This window comes from Tupaia chinensis, unplaced genomic scaffold, assembly GCF_000334495.1.
Source record: "Tupaia chinensis unplaced genomic scaffold, TupChi_1.0 Scaffold000317_1, whole genome shotgun sequence".
Classification (NCBI taxonomy): Eukaryota; Metazoa; Chordata; class Mammalia; order Scandentia; family Tupaiidae; genus Tupaia; species Tupaia belangeri.
In genome coordinates this window covers 3,462,882-3,485,402 of record NW_006159810.1, presented here as the reverse complement: position 1 = coordinate 3,485,402, position 22,521 = coordinate 3,462,882, and the positions used below count along the sequence as shown (strand labels likewise).

Below are 22,521 nucleotides of genomic sequence, written 5' to 3'. Positions count from 1 at the left end.
CAGGAATAGTTGCCTGTTTCGTTTATTACAGTATATTCAGTGCATAGGTAGAATAGTATCTGATACACAATAGGTACTCACTGAATATTTGTCGAATTAGGAAGGAAACTGTATTCTAACCTTTAAACTGCAATTTTGAAAGTGGTAAGTTTAGGGAAAGTGAACTATTTTGAAGTGGTTAGCAACATAACAGAAGAGGGGTCTACATAGACATTAGAACACTAGTGCTTTTTTCCTAAAGCAGTTTGCACCAGGTAGTGGGTGTCTCCCTCCTGTTGCCAGTTTAGCTACCCTTTCTCCCTCTTCTTCTTCCTCTATATCTCCTATGACTGTACTTTACCCACTTAACACAAAATGTGATTACTTGTGATAGACACCCACACTGACAGATCCATATCCATGTTTTCAGAAGTCTTTTTCTTTATTTATTTACTGAGAGAAGCATCCCAATAGGGCATGCACAGCATAATCTGCTTCCAGTCTCAGCTGGCCCAGACCAAGAGCACATGCATATGGCCCAGGTGTGCTCAGGTCCAGGGACATGAACCCATGACCCTTCGCATATGGGTCCAATTGCATTACCACTCACTCCACCACCACTTGGGCCTCAGAAGCTTTTGATCAACTCTCTAGACTACACCATCAGAATCTTACTTTTTGAGCTTTTTCCGTTTCTGAATAAGCAACTCTTCATTGCATTGAAATAGCAGGGTATAGTGTGAGATAAATACTCGAAGGCGCTGAACACACACCAGGAGTAGGTAATAGTCAGGGTGTTCCTGTTCTGTGAACTTCAAGACATTCTGGATGGAAGAAAAAAGGAAGAAGCATTGCATAACAGTGAAAAGTTGTTATTGTTGGGACCAGCAGTTAGCATAATGGCTGTGTCGCTGGACTCCTGTGTAGTCGACCGCGGTTCGTGTCCCGGACCCGGTGGCTTAAAACTCACATCGAGCATGTGTGCGTGCGTGCCCAAGATCCCGGGAGGAGAACGGAGGAGAAGGGATTGTGGCGCGGCCATCCCCTCTGGGGGGTGATTTCTCGCTTTCTGTTTCTCTGTCTCTGTCTGTCTGGCAAGCGCATGCACCCTATAGCAAAAACCTCTCCAAAAAAAACAAAACAAAAAAGTTGTTATTGTTGTTGGATTTTTTGTTGTCGTTGTTGGTCTCTTTAGCTTACCTTGATCAGTTCTGAAAGTTTGGTAGCCATTTAATCAAAACAACCAACCAACCACAATACATATAGCCCATCAACTTACAAGCCAAAGGTCAGACTTGAAGGAAAATAAGTCACTATTGTTGATGTTTGAGTTGCATGTGATCAAAAAATTCCATCTAAAAGTCAGTAGATGGTGTGGAGGTTAAGGTGCTGGATCCCACATGGCCAGCTTCACAATTCGAGTTCTGAACTCAGGGATTTGAGAATAATGCCAGGTGTGTGTCTGTGCATGCCCAAAACCCTGTGAGAAGAATACAGAAGGTGTTGTGGAGTAGCCAGCCCCTTGGGGGCAGTGATTTCTCACTTTCCTTTTCTGTCTCTCTTGGTGTCTTTCTCTGGCGAGTGCACACATTCTGTAACAACAACAACAAGAGGATCCCCTAACTAGGTTTCTGAAGTACCATTCTGGAGACATTCTAATGCTCACCATCTACAAATGATGACTAACTCAAACAAGTCAGGCTAGTGATAAGACTGTTGGATATCAAGGCAGGCCAGGCTGGGCAGGTGTTCATGATCAAGCTTGGTCTGGCGGTCCCTTCTATTACATTGTCTACTATGCTATGGTGCAACATGACAGGGACTTAGATTTGGGAAACTGAACATTATTTTTTTCTAGTGGGCGTGTGCATTTGTGGGAGGGGAGGAGAGAGAGAGAAAGGAAGGAGGGAAGGAGAGGAAATGAAAAAGGAAGAAGAAAAAAAGAAAGAAAGGGAAAATAAGAAGATATTCCCCATGGAGGATAGCCTTACCATAATCCCTTCTCCTCCACTTCTCCTTTAAGGATTTTGGGCACACACACACACACACACACACACACACATGCCCAGAGTGATATTCAAGTCACTGGGTCCAGGATTCAAATTGCACATTTGACCATGTGGATCCAGTCACTTTAAGTACCATGCCACTGGCTGGCGTAAGGAAAGCTAACAATTACTGAGGACTTATTGTTGCCAGGCACCGAGCTCTCCACACATATGAGAGGAAAAATGGAATTAAAGTACAAGCTTATTTTGGTGCAAAAAATTTGAAATCTAAGTATAATTTTTTTAAAAATACATATTTCTAGAATTTTTAAAAGCATTTATTTATTTATATATGTATGTTATTTATTTATTTACGTATGTTATATTTTTTATGGTATGTTATTTATTTATTTACGTATGTTATATATGTTATGAAGTAAACCAGTCCAGGAATTGAACTGTGGTTGGTCATGGCTTTAACCACTTTAACCACAGTGCTTTAACCACTACATTAGCTGCTGGCTCCTCCAAGAACTTTTTTTTTTTCAAGAACTTTTTTTTTTTTTTGGAGAGGTTTTTGCTATAGGTCAAGTGTGCTCGCCAGAAAGACGGAGAGAAACAGAGACAGAAAGCTAGAAATCACCCCCCAGGGGGGATGGCCACACTGCAATCCCTTCTCCTTCATTCTCCTCTTGGGATCTTGGGCATGCACCACATGCGCCCAGCATGAGTTTAAGCCACCAGATCTGGGACTCGAACCGCGATCAGCTACATGGGAGTCCAACAACGTAGCCATTATGCCAACTACCGGTCCCAATCTCATTTAATTTTTAACACAACCCAATTAGATAGGTACAATTTTTTAAAAAAGAATTATTCATTTAACTTTATTTGTTATTTTTTTAAAATTTGACCAAAGAGAGAAAGGGAAAGTGAGAAAGCAAGTTGCCAGGTCTGGGATTCAAACTATGGTTGTCCATGTGGGAGTCGAGCATCTTAACCACCACACCATCTGCCAGCCTCAGATAGGTACAATTATTACCTCTATTTCACAGATAAGGAAATCAAGGTATAGAGAATTTAAAAGATCATATACCTAGTGAATAATGGAAAGAGAATTTTAATTGAAATCAGACAGTAGAAGCCAGGCTTATCTACCACACTCTATTGCTTGCAAGACCTGGGTTTCAGTCCTAGTTTTTTCACCTACTGGGTATGTTAACATGGGCAAATTACTTAAATTCTTTGGGCCTCCATTTCCTCTTCTACAAAAATGGTCACAATGGTACCTATTTCATGGGTTGTTGAAAAAATTAAATAATTATTGTGAAACTACACCTTTAAAATTTAAAGCCATATACAATTGAAAGTTTTTTGTTTTGTTTTGTTTTTAGAGAGATTTTTGCTATAAGACACATGCGCTTACCAGAGAGACAGAGAGAGATAGGGAGACAGAAAGCAAGAAATCACCCCCAGAGGGGATGGCCACACTACAATCCCTTCTCCTCCATTCTCCTCTTGGGATTTTGGGCATGCACACACACATGCCTGGTGTGAGATTTAAGACACCAGGTCCAGGACTCACCTGCAGTCAACTATATGGGAGTCCAGCAATGTAACCATTATGTCATCTGCTGGTCCCATTATATGTGTGTGTGTGTGTTTGCTATAGGATGTGTGCGCTCGTCAGAGAGACAAAGCAAGAAATCACTCCCCAGTGGGAATGGCCATGTCACAATCCCTTCTTCGTTCTCCTTTCAGGACTTTGGGCATACACACACACGTGCCCAGTGTGAGTTTCAAGCCACTAAGTCTGGGACTCAAACCTCGGTAAGCCATGTGGAAGTCCAGTGACATAACCATTATGCTATCCTCTGGTCCCTAAGTTTTTTTATTTATTTTTTATTTTTATTTTTTCCAATATGGATACTGGGTCACTTCTATCTGAGATTAATCCCAGGCGTTTTTAAAAAGCTTCAGTTGATTACTTCAGAACATCAGTCAGCAGTTAGACCAGAACAGGTGGGAGTGGGAAGCAGAGGGAGTGTGGGGGTGATGAGTCTCTCCCCCAACTCTACTTCCTTCAAGACGCAAGTCCTATGGGAAAATCGTATGAAATCAGCAGCTCATATTCTAGAATATTGGACCCAAGTCAGAGAAGGTAGGGGAGCAGTTAAGTGGGCAGCTCAGATAGAAATGTAGTAGCTAGGGGATGGCATTTAGATAGTGGTACAAAGCGGGACAGACTGGATAAGGTGCTCAGAATCTAGCAGCAATGGTTGTAGAAAGATCCTGGATCAGCAGAGGAGGAATTGCTGATAAATAAAGATAGAAATTCAAAGGAATGCACCATGAGCCGAAATTTTTTGGAGAAAGTTTAGCTCATGCCATAATTTATGATGGGCTACGGGGTAATCATAACAATCCGAACCACATAAACATTTCTCAGAAATATTAATAATTCCCTGAGCTTTTACAGTAGGAAGCCAAAAGCAAGCCAGAATAGTTTTTCATGAGAATCAGTTCAGTGGGGGAGCAGTTAAGTGGGCAGCTCAGATAGAAATGTAGTAGCTAGGGGATGGCATTTAGATAGTGGTACAAAGCGGGACAGACTGGATAAGGTGCTCAGAATCTAGCAGCAATGGTTGTAGAAAGATCCTGGATCAGCAGAGGAGGAATTGCTGATAAATAAAGATAGAAATTCAAAGGAATGCACCATGAGCCGAAATTTTTTGGAGAAAGTTTAGCTCATGCCATAATTTATGATGGGCTACGGGGTAATCATAACAATCCGAACCACATAAACATTTCTCAGAAATATTAATAATTCCCTAAGTTTTACAATAAGGAAGCCAAAAGCAAGCCAGAATAGTTTTTCATGAGAATCAGTTCAGTGGCTAGCCCAGCCGCCGCCTACCTGCAGGTGGATTAGATATTCAGGGATGCGCTGGACTATGTGAAAAAACAGTGTGTAGATGTCAGATTTAATCTCTTCATCTCCCTGAATGAAAGAAACGTGGAGTTACTCTTCAGCGTCTAGTTCTAGAAGCGGAACCCCAGAATCAGTCCCAGCAGAGCAGAAAGGGTGTGCTCCCACAGCAGTTCCTCCCAGAGATTCTCGTGAAACACTGATCTCTCAGTGGTGAGACTGCATAGTCAGGGACACGTATGATGACAGAACTCTTCTCCAGTAGGAGCATGTACTATGCTTCTCTTAAATGTACCCAAATTTCCAAACTACCCTCCACCCATCCCCTCCTCAGTCTTAGCGCAGTGCTAGACAGAAATGGGCACTCAGTAAATTATATTTGAGTTGGATGAATCCATTAAGGTTCTCCAGCAAGTGATCATTACAATGAATTACTAATGGGCTGTAAGGCTGGAATGGCGCCTCATGAGTGGGGAAAGGAGTGGGGTTATAAACTGGTCAGTAACCTGGCAGCAGAAAATGTATCCGTCTTTCTCCATATCCCTTCCCTTTCCTTCTCTTCCTTTTCCTTTCCCAGATATCTCATGAATGCTAATGTGGTAGGCATTACACAGGGTTTGGAGTAGGGGAGGGGGTTCAAAACAGAAAATTAATTAGACAAGCCATTTATCTGTTGTGAGACTTGTTTCACTCTCAGCTTTGGGGCTTATGATACTGGTTTTTGCTATTGAGCTAAAATAACTCAAGTTGTTACATAAATATAGGTATTAATTGAGCACCTAATATAGCACTGTAGTACCAACACTTAAAGCAACATGACTAGAGTCACTTTATACAATCTTATAAACTGACCACAAAAGATGATTTGGGTTTAATACTTAGAGTCAAATCTTCTGAGCCAAGGGGGAAAAAAAAGCACTACATATAGAATAGAAGATGCAGCCTGAAGACCTCTACTTAGAATACTTATTTATTAGTTGTCAGGTAAGTCGTGACATGTTTTTCCATGCAAAAAGTGTCATGACTTTCCCAACAACCCAGTAGTTAGTCTATAGTTCCAATAAAATGGAGCAAAGGTTGGTAAGGGAGGGCAAGGGCCAGGGAAATGCACGGATCCTTGAGTGGGCTCCTTTCCAGATAGGAGGGCCAGTGGCTCTGTTCAGGCCAATCCTGGCAAATAATCTCAGAGTACATGAGTTTTCCTGACCAGGGTGGGTGAGCAACCTCACAGAGAGGGCCTTGGGACAGCACACGTGTAGAGTTAACTTACCTCCTTCAGAACAACAACATGAACCAATGAGATGCATTCAGGCAGGTCCCTCAGGTAGGCAACATAATAATCCAAGAAATTATTCTTTAAAACAAACAAAAAAATGCATGGTAAGAATCTGTAAACAAGAATTTTTAAAAGATTTATTTACTTATTTTCATTTATTATTATTATTATTTTTTTTTTCCTTTTTCAGTTTACTATAGGGAGACAGAGAGAGAGAGAGAAAGCAAGCTGCCAAGTCTGGGACTCAAACCACAGTCAGCCACGTGGGAATCCAGCACCTCAACCACCATGCCACCTGCTGGCTCTAGGAAAGATAATATTTTTATAGAGCTATGTATATTGAAAAGGAGTACTTTGCAGGAGTACTTTGCAGCAGTTAGCGTAATGGCTATGTCGCTGGACTCCCACGTAGTCGACTGCGGTTCGTGTCCCGGACCCGGTGGCTTAAAACTCACGCCGGGCGCGTGTGCGTGCGTGCCCAAGATCCTGAGAGGAGAATGGAGGAGAAGGGATTGCGGCGTGACCATCCCCCCTGGGGGGTGATTTCTCGCTTTCTGTCTCTATGTCTCTGTCTGTCTGGCGAGCGCACGCGCCCTACAGTGAAAATCTCTCCAAAAAAAAAAAAAAGGAGTACTTTGCAGAGATTATCATATTAATTTAATATATCCCTTCAGAGCTTTGGGGAATTTTTATTCCGCTTTTTAAAAAATCTTTTTAGTTTTAAGGTAAACATGCCTAAAGCTTGAGAACCAAAACTCAAAAGCTCCCTTTGAATGACAGAAAGTGAAATAATAAACCAAGGGAGGAGGGAGGAGCAAATAAACCAAAAAAGTATTTTAAAATTTTTAAATGATTAAAATGCATATTTTGTTTTTATAGTTCATTTTTACTTTAATCATCCACATTCAAATAGGGAACTTCCTCCAACTGACCTCATCTGATCTAGACCAGTGGTTCTCAACACTTTCCATTATTGCCTATTTCTGCTCATTTTGTATCCACCTATATAATATTCTCCCAGGAAAACCATTCTCAACTTCCAAAGTTATGTCCTCATAGTTAGAATAACTTTCAGTCCTAGAGAGCATACTGAATACAAATCAGTAACTGAAATGAGAGGGATAGCATTAAATCCACTCTCATCCACACAAGTGAGCAATCTGTAATCTGTGTATTGCTACCCATGGTTGAGGATCATTGATAACACAGAGACTGACCGCAGGCAAAAATTTGGCTTGCCGACCAGTTTTAATTAACCCACATGATATTTTAAAAATAAGAAAATTCCCCCCCCCCAAAAAAAGAAAATTTCACACAAAAGTCTAGATTCCCAGATTTTCTTAAATATCGCAAGTGCTTTTCTTTCTGTGTGATTATTGAATAGAACTGAGGGGCTATTCCTTGTAGAGAAGTGGACAAGGTGTTTCACCTCGGCAGCTTCCTCCCAGGCTTTATTGTATTCAGCTAATTTCACTCACTTACGTTACTATCCAGCCACGCGGGCATTTGAGTTTGCCACTTCTAACCTGGGTCATATTTTCTTTGTAGAGATTTCAAAACTTAGCACTTTCTCCAAAGAAATGAAAACAAAACACATTCAAGATAAGAAGCCACCTGTCACACTTTTTTAATTTCTAAAGAATTGAAGTTGTGTGTGAAAATATACACATATAAGGAGTCTTCAAAGAGTTCAAGGGAGGCCAGCGGATGGCATAATGGTTACATTGCTGGACTCCCACATTATCGACTGCAGTTCGAGTACTGGACCTGACCACTTAAAAAAACGCATGCTAGGTGTGTGTGTGTGCATGCATGCCCAAAATCCTATAGAGAAGAATGGAAGAGAAGGGATTGTGCGTAGCCATTCCCCTAGGGGTGATTTCTTGCTTTCTGTCTCTCTGTCTCTCCAGTGAGTGCACATGCCCTGTAGTAAAAATCTCTCTTAAAAAAAAAAAAAAAGAAAGGACCAGCAGTTAGCATAATGGCTATGTCCCTCACACCGGGCACATGTGTGTGTGTGCCCAAGAGCCTGAGAGGAGAATGGAGAAGGGATTGCGGCGTGGCCATCCTCCCTGAGGGGTGATTTCTCACTTTCTATCTCTGTCTCTCTCTTTCTGGTGAGCACACATGCCCTATAGTAAAAACCTCTTCAAAAAAAAAAAAGAAAAAGAATTCAAGGAAAGTGTATATGATGAAAAGAAAGTAGGCACAGATTTGAAGTATCTTCATATAGACAAACCCTCATATATTTATTTTTATGTATATATGAATATATATGTGCATAGCACACATCTACATACACATGCATATTCAGTGAAGGCAGTTCCAGTACAGTGAGAATTTTTAAACTAGAAGTTTGAAGACCTAGCAGGGCTCCAGTCACCCATCTCCAACTACCTAGCTAGCTGAGTGATTTCATAAAAGTCTTTTTTTTGTTTTCTTTTTTGCTATGAGGTGTGTGTGCTAGCCAGAGACAGGCAGTGACACAGAAAGAGAGAAGGAAAGTGAGAAAGGCATCCCTAGGGGACAGAGGGGACACATCACATTCCCTCCTCCTTTCTCCTCCTGGGATTTTAAGCATGTATGCACACGTACCTGGCATGTTTTTCAAGCCACTGGTCTGGGATTCAAACTGCGCAGTCAGCCATATGGGAGCTGCCTTAACCACAGTGCCACCAGCTGGCCCCATGAAAGTCTTAATTTCTCTGAACTCAATCCATTATTTGTAGAATGAGGAAGTTAAACTAGATCATAATGGTACCTCCAGCTCAGAAATTCACTGATTCTAGATTCTCTGTTAAGAGAAGCAGTTGATGGGCCAGCAGGTGGCATGGAGAAGGGATTGCAGTAACACCATCCCCACCCCCAGGGACGTGTAATTTCTCATTTTTTCTCTGTCTCCAGACAGTGCATGTATCCCATAGCAAACTGGGGACAAAAACAAAAGTGAGCAGTTGAGGGCTGGCCTTGTAACACCGGGGTTACTCCCGGCCCTGGTGGCAACACACCGGGCATGTAGGAGCCCAGAATCCTAATGGTATGAGACCAGGCTTCACTGGGGGGGGGTATTCTCTCTGTCTGTCTCTGTCTCTCATGTATGCAGATGCACTCTATTATAATTTAAAACTAAGAAAGAAAAAGAGAAGCAGCCAAATGAGACACATATCCGTGTAATTAAACGTTTTAGGGGAGGTTCCTTACCTCATCATTTGTTAACTTGAGGAATAAATCTCCCAGGACTCCTTGGCGTGGCCACTTCAGGACCCTTTCCTGCAGTGCATGAAGCAAATCCAGGTGCTGCTGGACAAGGTACCGTAAAGAGCCAGGGAACAGGCTTGAAACAGAACAGAGAGAGAATCACACAAGCCACATGGAGAGAAGAGACCCTACAAGAATACAGGCAGCAAGCCCCGTTTTCCTAGTAACCCAAAACACTCTGAGTCATGGGCTGCATTTAGTACTTTTCTTTTAGGACTTGTCATCATAGACCACACAGCAGATATCCTCAAACTAGCAAGACCCTTTTACTAATGGCCCCTAAACAAATGTACATTGAACTATTAAAGAGAGTTCCACTTGAACCGCCTTTAAAAAAAAATCTTTATTTAATTTCATTTGTTGTTATTATTTATTTTTTAATTTGACCAAAGAGACAGAGAGAGTGTGAGAGAGAAGAAAGTAAGAAAGCAAGTCGCCAGGTCTGGGACTCGAACTGCAGCTAGCCATGTGAGAGTCTAGCACCTCAGCCACCATGGCACCTGCTGCCCCTGAATCACTGTTTTGTTTTTGGTTTTGAGAGTTGGTTTTTTTTGCTATAGGGCACGTGTGCTCACCAAAAAGACAGAGAGAGACAGAGAGACAGGAAGTGAGAAATCACCCCCCCTCCCCCCCAGGAAGGATGGCCACGCTGCAATCCCTTCTCCTCCATTCTCCTCTCGGGATCTTGGGCATGCATGCACACGTGTACCACGTGAGTTTAAGCCACCAGGTCTGGGACTCGAACCATGGTTAACTACATGGGAGTCCAGCGACGTAGCCATTTCACCATCTGCTAGTCCTGTGAACTACCTTCTTAAAGCTAACTTGAAACACGCTCATTTATACGATGCTCAGTGGAAATTCTAAGGGACATCTTTTTCATTGTTTTAAAGTTATTCTCATTTGATGCACCAAATAATCTATTCTAATTAGTGCATAGATGACAGCACTGAAGGTAACACATGGTCATTCATTCTTAGCTATTAGGTATGGAGTCTGGTACTTTGCTACTTAGGTAGTCAAGACAATTTGTTTAACGCTGATAACTAGAAGCTCAGGGGGTAGGGGTATGAGGGACTTCCTTCCATTCCTAAGAGGGATGCTGGGTAAGGACAGGGTTGCGCCCAGGGAGGCTGCAGACCAGGACTGGCACTATGCCCCGAAGTGTCCTACCCTCACATGTCTCTCCTTTACCTCTCAATGTGCCTCAGTTTTTCAGAGACAAGGAAGGGAGGAAGAGAGAAGTCAGAAAAGAGTCAAGTGGAGAGGAAAAATAGGAAGCGTCACAGAGGAGATGAAGGAGCACTGGATGCAGCAGAGTGGGGTGATCAGGGTCTAGAGGGATGAGGAGAAACAGGAGGCACGTTTTGCTGGGCAACAGAGGATCTGAGCTCTCACTTGGTGACTCCGAGAAACTGAAGGTATGTTCCCCATGCTCTCAACAAAGGAGAAAGTGATGGCCTATTTGTCACTGACAGTTGAACTTACTAAACTATCTGCTCAGAGTCTGATGAGAGTAAATTGGAGGACAACTGAGGTGCTTTGCCAACAGGCAGACCTGGGATAGAACAGAAAGGACACCAGACTGAGAGGAAGTTGTTGTCACCCATTTCCAAGCAAAGCAAAGCCTCCCTGTGGCTCTAGCTCAAAGACACACAAGTACCAGAATAGGGTACTCAGCTTCGCTGGAAAGACAGGAAACCTTCTATTTCCACATTCTGTTCCATCCCCTCCATGTCCTGTGCCATAAAAGGAGATGGTGTCGCCCAAATCTGACCAATCAAATCTGCTGCCTGGTGGTGACCTGGAGCACAAAGGTTGTTGAGTTCTTGGTGGATACAGCACTGGAGCTCAGCTTATCAGGCCAAATGGCAATCCTGCCGACTATGCATTCCATCCCAGGTTGTGGCTCTATGTGGTTGAGCCGGACCAAAAAAGGCCTAGAACTCCAACAACTCCTGTGAGCCTCAACAAACGAACAATGCTCCTAAATTCTACCCAGGCTTCAGCTTCACTGCAGCTTCTAGTCCTTTCAGCCAGGGGCAGAGTTGGTTTGAAATAGACTGAGGAGTGAATTCTGCACGGGGAAGCCATGGAAGGAGGTGATGGCTCCGCAGGGGCAGGGGCGGTGATTCCACGTGCTCCCTGCAGCCAGTTGAAACCCTTGGCGCACGCTGGCTATGAGAATAGAACTTAAAGCCAATCGTGGCTAGAGACTATTTAATCATTTAGCTAAAAATGGTATTTTTTACATCCAATGCATGTGGTGAATCAGTGAAGAAAATACAAGTGGAAAAGCATGTATCTATGCAGAAACTGAATGCCTTTCTTGTATTGACTATTCATGTATCTATGCAGAAACTGAATGCCTTTCTAATATTGACTGTGGTAAAGATTTCTGGGGTGATGATTGTAAAAACCACTGAAATGCGTACGTGAAGATCGGAAGTATGGTGGCAAAGGCTATGAGGGTAAAACCTACAAAGGCGATGTTAAACAGCAAGCATGGATTCAGAACATTAATGAGTTAATAAAGATACCTAATGTCAGCCCCCAAATGAAAGAACTTTTAGAGCAAATTAGTGCTTTTGACAATGTTCCCAGGAAAAAAGGCAAAATTTCAGAATTGGATGAAGAACAGTTTAAAAGTTCATAATGAATCCATTCTGGAGCAGGTGTGGAATATCTTTTCTGAAGCTTCTGGCAGTGAGCTAGTCAGTAAGGGGCAAGATCAACAACCATTCAACCAAGATGCAGATGCACACGCAGAAGTCTCCACCAAGGCCTGCTCCTCCCCAGCAAACAACCCCATGGGAAAGCGAGCAGAAGTGAAGAAGAATAAAAGAGAGAGGAAGGAAGGACGGCAGAAGATTAGAAAAAAAGAAAAGAAAGAACTGAAGTTAGAAAACCACCAGGAAAATTCAAGGAGTCAGAAGCCGAAGAAGCGCAAAAAGGGACAGGAGGCTGGACTGGAAGCTGGTGGGCAAGAAGACTCTGAGGTCAATGTCTGGAGAGAAGAAGAGTGGGAAGAAGAGGAACAAGGCATGCCTGCAGGGGAAGGGGCAGCGGATGGAGGTAGGGGCTCCAGAGAGGACAGTGCCAAGGAAGAGCCGAAAACAACTAAAGGGTTAAGAAAGTGCAAGCTTTTAGAAGTTAAAACAGATACTAAGAAAAAAAGGATGAAGACCCTAGAACATTCTGAAGGTGGAGAACCAGAAGACCATGAAGCTTCTGCAAAAGGTAAATTCAACTGGAAGGGAAATATTAAAGCAGTTCTGAAACAGGCCCCAGACAATGAAATTGCCATCAAAAAGCTAAGGAAAAAGGTTTTAGCTCAGTACTACGCAGTGACAAATGAATACCACAGACCGGAGGAGGAACTTCTGGTCATCTTTAACAAGAAAATCGGCAAGAACCCTACTTTTAAGTTATTAAAGAACAAAGTCAAGCTTTTAAAATGACTATGACTATATTTAAAAATTGAATTCCTTCTGTTAACTTCATTTCACTGCTGTTTATAAAATGTGTAACAAATTATAACAATTCAAAGTATTGTTTTCAGCTGTATTTTTAAGTTAAGGAAAAAACATTTTTGGCAGAACTTTCCAGAAAAAAATAAAATATATTCTTGTCCAAAAAAAAAAAAAAAGAAAGAAAGAAAGAAAGAAAGAAATAGAGGAGGCTCTTAAGCAATTAACTTCAGGAAAACCTTAAGTTTTATTTTATATTTTACTTGAGAAGATGTAGCAGCCTTTGGATTGATTTCAAGTTGTAGTATAGCGGGTGTTGTTTTCATCCTCAGTTAGTTTCCATCAGGGTGGAAAGTATGATAACTTGTGGTTTGTGATGGGACAGGTAATAAATGTTAATCAATTTCTTTTCATCTTTGCATGGAGAAAAATGCCAGGAGGGAAAAGGAACAATCTCATTCTGCTCTGTATTTCATTCAACTGGTCCATTTATAATACAAATGGAGTTTTTAGAAAAGCTTACAAGGCCAGCAGGTGGTGTGGTGGTTAAAGTGCTGAACTCCCACATGGCTCACTGTGGTTTGAGTCCCAGACCTGGCAGTTTGCTTTCTCACTTTCCCACTCTCTCTCTCTTTATCTCTCTATGGTGAATTAAATTATTTATTTATTTATTTATTTATTTATTTATTTATTTATTTATTTATTCTTTTTGAAAAGGTTTTAAAAATAGGAGTGAAGGAGGAAAATAAATATCTAACTCTAAAGTAGAAAGCCAGCAACAGTGCCAAGGTCAGAACCAGAGACTTCATACTAAGCTCTGACAGTATAGGCTGAAGCTTTCTCTGCCTGGTCTATGCAAAGAAAAAAGAGGGTTAGCTTAGCAAATAACTAATATGAATAGCATTATCCTAGATATAGTATAATAACTATTATCTTACTTTATTGGAGATTGTTTGATAGCTTTAATTGTGTCAGTCCAGCAGGATTTGGGAGAGAGATCCACTCCTTCCTCAGTGATGGCTCATTAGAGAACATCTTAGAAAGGTGGGAAGTGACAGCAAGTAGAAGAGGTCTGGCTGTTCAGTGAGCTAAGAACATATCTGACTTGACAAGCCACCTGAGAGCTGAAGGAAGAACTTTTGGGCTGGTCCAGAGGAAGGCCCGGGTTTTGAATAGGAACAGACAGAAGTTCATGCTTCTGGTTCCTGACCAACTACATATTGCTGAGGGTCAAGGTGGTGCCCTTGAAACTACACAGTCCTTAGAGAAGCTGTGCGGTGTGGAAAGAGCACAAGCACAGGGTCCACAACCTGCATGTGAGTTCTGGCACTAACTGGCTCTGTGGCTTTCAGCTTCTCTGGACTTCAGTTTCTTCAGCTGTAAGGTAGGACGCACAGGATTCAGTGAAGATTACATGAAGTTCTAAATTGAAGGCCTTCAAAATCCCGGGAGGAGAATGGAGGAGAAGGATTTGCAGAGTGGACATCCTCTCAGGGATGTGTGTGGGGGTGTGTGATTTTTCATTTTCTGTCTCTATGGCGAGCACCCGCACCCTATAGCAAAAATCTCTCTTTAAAAAAAATGGGGAGACCAGCAGTTGGCGCAATGGCTACGTCGCTGGACTGCCATGTTGTCGACCGCAGTTCGAGTCCCAGACCCAGCTGCATGTGCGTGCATGCCCAAGATCCCGAGAGGAGAATGGAGAAGGGATTGTGGTGTGGCCATCCCCCCTGGGGGTGATTTCTTGCTTTCTGTTTCTCTGTTTCTTTCTGGTGAGCACACGCGCCCTATAGCAAAAACCTCTCAGAAAAAAAGAACATCTAACTTGTAGGTACTTGGAGGGAACAACATTGAAAATTACTAAAAGGTCTTTTGGTATTACTGATGAGATTCTTGAAACGGTCAGAGTGTAGAGGATGTCCCACATAAGTCCCAGCCAGGAGGAGGTTTTCGATAAAAAGAACAAGATGAACTGCCTCAAAGATGTCAGCCTTTTCCACAGTCAGGTTTGTGATGGGACAGGTAATAAATGTTAATCAATTTCTTTTCATCTTTGCATGGAGAAAAATGCCAGGAGGGAAAAGGAACAATCTCATTCTGCTCTGTATTTCATTCAACTGGTCCATTTATAATACAAATGGAGTTTTTAGAAAAGTTTACAAGGCCAGCAGGTGGTGTGGTGGTTAAAGTGCTGAACTCCCACATGGCTCACTGTGGTTTGAGTCCCAGACCTGGCAGTTTGCTTTCTCACTTTCCCACTCTCTCTCTCTTTATCTCTCTATGGTGAATTAAATTATTTATTTATTTATTTATTTATTTATTTATTTATTTATTTATTTATTTATTTATTTATTTATTTATTTATTTATTTATTTATTTATTTATTTATTTATTTATTTATTTATTTATTTATTTATTTATTTATTTATTCTTTTTGAAAAGGTTTTAAAAATAGGAGTGAAGGAGGAAAATAAATATCTAACTCTAAAGTAGAAAGCCAGCAACAGTGCCAAGGTCAGAACCAGAGACTTCATACTAAGCTCTGACAGTATAGGCTGAAGCTTTCTCTGCCTGGTCTATGCAAAGAAAAAAGAGGGTTAGCTTAGCAAATAACTAATATGAATAGCATTATCCTAGATATAGTATAATAACTATTATCTTACTTTATTGGAGATTGTTTGATAGCTTTAATTGTGTCAGTCCAGCAGGATTTGGGAGAGAGATCCACTCCTTCCTCAGTGATGGCTCATTAGAGAACATCTTAGAAAGGTGGGAAGTGACAGCAAGTAGAAGAGGTCTGGCTGTTCAGTGAGCTAAGAACATATCTGACTTGACAAGCCACCTGAGAGCTGAAGGAAGAACTTTTGGGCTGGTCCAGTAGAAGGCCCGGGTTTTGAATAGGAACAGACAGAAGTTCATGCTTCTGGTTCCTGACCAACTACATATTGCTGAGGGTCAAGGTGGTGCCCTTGACAGTACACAGTCCTTAGAGAAGCTGTGCGGTGTGGAAAGAGCACAAGCACAGGGTCCACAACCTGCATGTGAGTTCTGGCACTAACTGGCTCTGTGGCTTTCAGCTTCTCTGGACTTCAGTTTCTTCAGCTGTAAGGTAGGACGCACAGGATTCAGTGAAGATTACATGAAGTTCTAAATTGAAGGCCTTCAAAATCCCGGGAGGAGAATGGAGGAGAAGGATTTGCAGAGTGGACATCCTCTCAGGGATGTGTGTGGGGGTGTGTGATTTTTCATTTTCTGTCTCTATGGCGAGCACCCGCACCCTATAGCAAAAATCTCTCTTTAAAAAAAATGGGAAGACCAGCAGTTGGCGCAATGGCTACGTCGCTGGACTGCCATGTTGTCGACGGCAGTTCGAGTCCCAGACCCAGCTGCGTGTGCGTGCATGCCCAAGATCCCGAGAGGAGAATGGAGAAGGGATTGCGGTGTGGCCATCCCCCCTGGGGGTGATTTCTTGCTTTCTGTTTCTCTGTTTCTTTCTGGTGAGCACATGCGCCCTACAGCAAAAAAACTCTCAAAAAAAAAAAAAAAAAAAAAAAAAAAAAGAGGGCTTAGCTAGGGCCCTGTAACTCTGTTTCAGAGAAACATCTCTTTCCCCACTCTTGCCCCTCCCACCCCCAAATTTTCAGAGACAGGAAGAGATACTGCTAGTTTAGAACCTCAGATTGCAAACAAAACCACACCAAAAGGTAGACTTGCATTTAGATTTGATTAATGTAAACTAAGCAGGTCTTCGACAACAGCTTGGACGGTAAGACAGGCTGGATTGGGATCTAAAAGCAAGTGTCAAGTGACCAGAGGGGCAAAGAAGAACCAGCGAGAAGCTGGGTGACCTCTGAGAGAAGGTAAAGCCCAGTCAAGAGCCACTATTGGTAACAGCTTTTGCTGTGTTGTTATTACCATTTCCTGTCCCTTGCTGCTTTGTATTTTGCTTACCTTGGTTTTACAGTAAAATCACTCTTGAAAATAGTCAAGCCACTCATGGCTTTGTCAGGAAATATTTCCTAACCCCGATCATTATGTCAGGGGAACACTGTGTTTTGGTGACCAGATATGTTGCTGGCAGCTGAAAAGTAAACTCGGGGGTATGGTAAGGAGCAGGAAAATACAGTTAGGAGCTTCCCTAGGTAGATTTCTAATTCATAAACTACCAGAGTATATGACCTGATGGAATGTCGAAAGTAATCATGCTGCATTTGTCCTTAAGAGTCCATAATCCAGAGGCCGGCAGGTGGCGTGGTGGTTAGGGGAACTTGACTCCCACATGGCCGACTGTGATTCAAGTCCCGAACCTGGCAGCTTGCTTTCTCACTTTCCCTCTTTCTCTTGCATGCTCTCTCACTTTCTCATTCTGTCCCTCTCTGGTCAAATTAAAATAAATAAAGTTAAATAAAATAGTTCTTTTAAAAAAAAGTTACTTATCAAATTTATCTATTAAAAAAAAAGAGTTCTTAATCCAGACTTTTCATAAATTTGCATTGGCATTTTCTTCAACTATATCTTTATTACATTAGTCTTTTTCACCTAGTCTTTCTTTCCTCCCTCCTGCTCTCGCCCAGCAGAGTGGGAAACAGAGTATCTGGACTATGAACAGATATAGATGGAGGAATGTTGTAACCCTGGGCTAGTGGTCTGTGGCAATCCATTGCTGACCCTTAGGAAGCAAGGTCCACAGCGTGGATACGTATGCACAACCACGCGTGCACTCATACACACTCATACATTACCTGGCACGGTGGGTCTCCTGAAAATATAATAAGGAAGGTCCAAGTCCACAGTTGTATCAGCCCTGTATCATTTATCTAGTGGCCATCAGCTCTTCAGACTTCCACCATACCCATTCCCTTGTGAGACCCGTGGCCCAGGGGAACGCGAACATGTCAACAGAGATCAGTGCCTCCTTAACTGCAGCTTTTACTCTCCTTTAAGTACTTAACAGACTTGTCAGGGACACTGAAGTCCAGCAGACAGAAAGAGATGAGACCAGGTGGGACAGTGAGAACCCCCCTCCCACACCCACACACACACATACTCCTCCGGGTGGATGGCCACTATGCAATCTCTTCTCCTCTATTCTCTTCTTCCCCCCCCACACACACACACACATACTCCTCCAGGTGGATGGCCACTATGCAATCTCTTCTTCTTTATTCTCTTCCTGAGAATAGAATTTGGGGCACACATGCACATGTGCTCAGTGTGTTTCTCAAGCCACTTGGTCCAGGACTCAGTGCATACAGTCATGTGGGATCCAGCTGCCTTACTATCTGAGCCGCCTACTGGCCGCTAGACTCATTTTTTTATCCGCTGAACATTGAAGCTTGATAATTCCCAGGAGTAACCTGCCATCATTGTCTACTTGCTTCCAAGAGACTATTTCTGGAACTCTTTATAGGCCCCAGAATCCCAAAATGGAAACAATAAGCAACTTACCTTAAATCCTAATCAATCTGAAAAGCAAAGGCAATGAATACATGGATACCTTCTCTCTTTGGAATTCCTCTTTCCATCTGACCCCTGGAATGTTGCCTTTATCTTCAAGATCAGAGAGATGTTAATGACGTATTTTCTTTCAGATTCAAGCAATTCTAGAGCCACAGTTTGTCTTTTAGCTTCAAAAAGAAACCAAAGGGGGATTTTTGTTAGCCACTTCTCCGAATTCTATTAAATGATAGAAAGCAATGAAAGGATATTGAACGTTTTAATTAAAGGACACATCAGCAAGTTTTTGGAAGCTGGAAAGCAGAAGGGAGGCATGGTAACTTGTTAGCAGAATGACACAACACCTTGGTGTTCCCTTTGGCAGGCGAAAGGCTCAAGGATTGGAGACACCAGGCACTATGAAGAAATGGTTGAAAGTCTATGTAGGATGCAATTGAGCTCTCGGATCTTCACCTCCACGCCAGATGGCTTCCTCACTTCTGCCCCGTGGGAAGTAGGAAAAAAATGAAATTGGAGAAACTCTAGTCTCTATGAACAGGTAAAAATCAAGGAATGTTCTAACACTGGGGCTATGTGCTATTACAATACATTGCAGACCCCAGACTAAAGAACTCAGACGTAGAATAGGACAGAGCTGAGACACCAAAATGAAAGCTAAGGACTCAGAAGGCGAGATTCCCCTCAGTCCCCTTGCTTTGCAGGCCCCAGAAAAAAAACTTTTAAGTAGAAGAGGAGCCAGCAGATGGCATAGTGGTTATGTTGCTAGACTCCCACACGACTGCATACAGTTTGAGTCCTGTACCTGATAGCTTGAAACTCATGCTGGGTGCATGCCCATGTTTACCCAGGATTCTGGGAGGAGAATGGAGGAGAAGAGATTGTGGCATGGCCATTCCCCCATGGGGGATGATTTCTCACTTCCTTCTCACTGTCTCTGTCTCTTTCTCTGGAGAGCACACATGCCCTAAGGCAAAAAACTCAGAACAAAAGCTCTGGAGAGCACATATGCCCTAAGGCAAAAAACTCAGAACAAAAAAAAAGTAGAAGAAATAAAGTCAAGAAAATCTCCCTCTGCCCCCTGCCAAGAAATGAAAGAAAGAAGAAAGAAAGAAACAAAAAAGACATGTTGAAGAAAAAAAAGAGAAAAAGATAGTAATTGAGTACATCTATCCAGAAGACCCAATATCAAATTTCTTACTTTTCAGAGAAAAGAAAGAAAATGGATGAAAGAATATTATCAAATTAGTCATTGAAAAAGGGGAGTCAGGGGCTGGCCCTATGGCCTACTGGGTAAGGGTGTTAGATCCCACATGGCAGTCTGTGGTTCAAATCCTGGCCCTGGCAGCTTGAGAAACACGCCAGGCATGTGTGTATGTGTGCTCAATATCTTGACAGGGTGGAGAGATGGAAGAGAAAGGATTGCAAGTGACCACATCCCATTGCAGGTACTTTTTCCCATTCTCTGTCTCTCTCTGGAGAATGCACACACCCTCTGGCAGTTAAAATAAATAAAATAGGGTTAAACGCACAGGCTCCAAAGATAGACTAAGTTTGAATCCTTGCTCTACCATTTACTGTGTGATATTTGGTTAATCAATTTACCTTGTGCCTTGGTTTCTCCATCTTTAAAGTGGGGCTAATAACAGTGCCAGGAAGGAAGGAAGGAAGGAAGGAAGGAAGGAAGGAAGGAAGGAAGGAAGAGAAAGAAAAAGAGAACAAAAGGAAAGAGGAAATAAAGGAGAGGGAGAAAGGAAGGAGGGAGGCTGGCCAGATCCTGTAGCACTGATGTTTTGGTAGTAGATAATTGATAAAAGATTAATATATTAAAAATTCTACATCACAGGCTAAATAGTTCATAAAACTTGTCCTCTTACCCACCAACCCTATGCCTTTATTTTTCTTCGAAGCATTGTGTTACTTCAAAGCTTTTCATTACGGAAGATCATGAACACTCAGAATCAAGGTAGAGTCCCAACTGGCCATGTGACCACTAGTAAGTCCTTTCACCTCTATAGGCTTTTGTTGCTTCATGTGAGAAGGAAACCAGGGATTAGATGATTTCATGTGTCCATTAAGTCTAAACTGGCAGGGTCCTAGTCCTTAGGTTAAATGTTCAGCCATCAGTCCCACCTCATGACTTACCTGCTAAAGAGGTTTCACATAACACATTTTCCAAGGAGCTGTGTCTACCCTGACCAGCCTCCTTGAGTTTATCTGGGTGGTCCTTGGTGACATATTCCTCGCCCCACTCTTTACCCTCCTTAGGTTGTCGCCACACACCAGATGAGAGATGGCCCTTGGGCTGGATGTCAGCCGAGAGGCAAGACTTGAGGTTTTCTTCCGCTTCTGGAGTTGTTGGGTTCACTCCTGAAAAATAACACCTGCTATCAAGAGCTGACTTTTCCTAAAAACTACTTGTTACTAACTCCTAATATTACTCTAACTTGGTACAAGTATTCCTTGACAATTAAATACATGGATTAAGGGTTACAATTTCCTTAGCTGAGGCCAGCACGTGGCATGGTGATCAAGGCACTGGACTCCCACATGGTTGACCGTGGTTCAAGTCCTGAACCTGGCAACTCGTTTTCTCACTTCCTCTCTCTCTCTGGTGAGCGCATGTGCCCTATAGCAAATTTTTAAAAATACCGATAAATAAAATAACTAATTAAAAAAAAAATTTTCCCCAGGACCAGCAGATGGCATAATGGTTATGTTGCTGCACTCCCACATAGTTAACCACGGTTCAAATGCCAGACCCAGCAGCTTAAAACTCATGCCAGGCACATATGTATGTGCCCAATATCCGGAGAGGAGAATGAAAGAGAAGGAATTGTGGCATGGCCTCTCTGTCTCTATCTCTCCAGCACGTGTAAGTGTCCTATAGCAAAAGAACTCTCAGAAAAATATTTTTTCCCCATCATTACAAGAGGCCACCTCTCTGTTTCTGGTCTATACATCTCTGTACATAGTCTCTACTAAACAAAGAGTTCTTTCAAAGAAATTGGTCAAATACTATAACTAATTTGTAGTAACCTCTGTTGATTCCTCACATCTGCTTCCTTTAGGTGAGCACGACAGGTACCTGGAGCACTATGGGAAGGGAGTACAGACAGAGGAGGAGGAAGGGTGCTAGGCCCTTGACCCTGGTGATGGTATGCTGCAGAAGAAAGGAAGAAGTGAAGGAAGGAGGATGAAATAACGTCTAAAATTTGATGAATTGTCCAGCAGGTAATTAGCTCTTAAACTATGAAGTGTGTAATCCATGAAAAACATGTCTTGTGCTACATTCGCCTGTGAGTTTTAGGCAAACATTAATCCAGTAGTTACAGAAATGAGCCAGAAAGAACCAAACATACCGGTTTTGTCTGAAACTTCCCCAGTCCCTCCTTCTCCTTGTGTTTGAAAGAGTGGCTGACTACTCTAGCACTCATTTTAGGATTGTGGTAACCATCTGCTTTATCTTGCCTCGGTTCTTTTATGCTTGGTTTGGGACTGAGGGAGTAGAAGCAGGGAAAGTAGAAGAGGGAGGATTGGAATTGCTGGGAGAAAAGAAAACTAACAGAAAAGCCACTTACCAGGACCCATCATTCCCTTCACATTACTCTCTCCTACATGAACGGATCTGGACTCTTGGGCTGCAGAGAAAGGAAAGCACTCATTCAGCGCCAACCCCACGCACATGGACTAAGCACCTTCTGTGAGTTAGGCACTGGGGACAGACTCACAGATTTTATAGTTTCATTGGGGAGACAAGAACACGCGCGCACACACGCACGCACACACACACACACACACACACACACACATATATATATATATATATATATATATGGTGTGGCAAGTACTGTTTCCTTGCCTGTGAAAAGATACAAGCTGGGTATGTGGTGTACATTTGTGCCCCAAGCTACTCAGGGGCTGAGGCAGAATGATTGTGACTTCAAGGACAGTCTGGGCAATATAGCAAGACTTAGTCTTTAAAAAAATTCTTTTTAAAAAGATTGGTACTTCAGGGAACCAGCAGTTAGCGTAATGGCTATGTCGCTGGACTCCCACGTAGTCGACCACAGTTCATGTCCCGGACCCAGTGGCTTAAAACTCACGCCGGGCGCGTGTGCGTGCGTGCCCAAGATCCCGAGAGGAGAATGGAGGAGAAGGGCGTGC

The 22,521-nt window shown here is 42.5% G+C and overlaps 2 protein-coding genes across 2 annotated transcripts in view; one reads left to right on the top strand and one right to left on the bottom strand.

Moving 5' to 3' along the window:
- ARHGEF33 (Rho guanine nucleotide exchange factor 33) overlaps positions 1-22,521 on the bottom strand; it is a 57,526-nt gene that overhangs the window by 16,214 nt on the left and 18,791 nt on the right. The window contains exons 6-12 of the mRNA XM_006151382.3: positions 21,936-21,995; positions 20,500-20,724; positions 18,398-18,527; positions 9,374-9,506; positions 6,167-6,250; positions 4,885-4,968; positions 655-803 (exon numbers count right to left, since the gene is read on the bottom strand). Coding sequence (XP_006151444.1) covers positions 655-803; positions 4,885-4,968; positions 6,167-6,250; positions 9,374-9,506; positions 18,398-18,527; positions 20,500-20,724; positions 21,936-21,995 — 865 coding nt within the window. The remainder of the gene's footprint in view (positions 1-654; positions 804-4,884; positions 4,969-6,166; positions 6,251-9,373; positions 9,507-18,397; positions 18,528-20,499; positions 20,725-21,935; positions 21,996-22,521) is intronic.
- On the top strand, positions 11,669-12,891 carry LOC102486726 (cell growth-regulating nucleolar protein-like). Its single transcript, XM_014588924.1, is given in 4 exon segments — positions 11,669-11,736; positions 11,778-11,851; positions 11,854-12,035; positions 12,037-12,891. Coding segments are annotated over 4 exon segments (1,179 nt in total).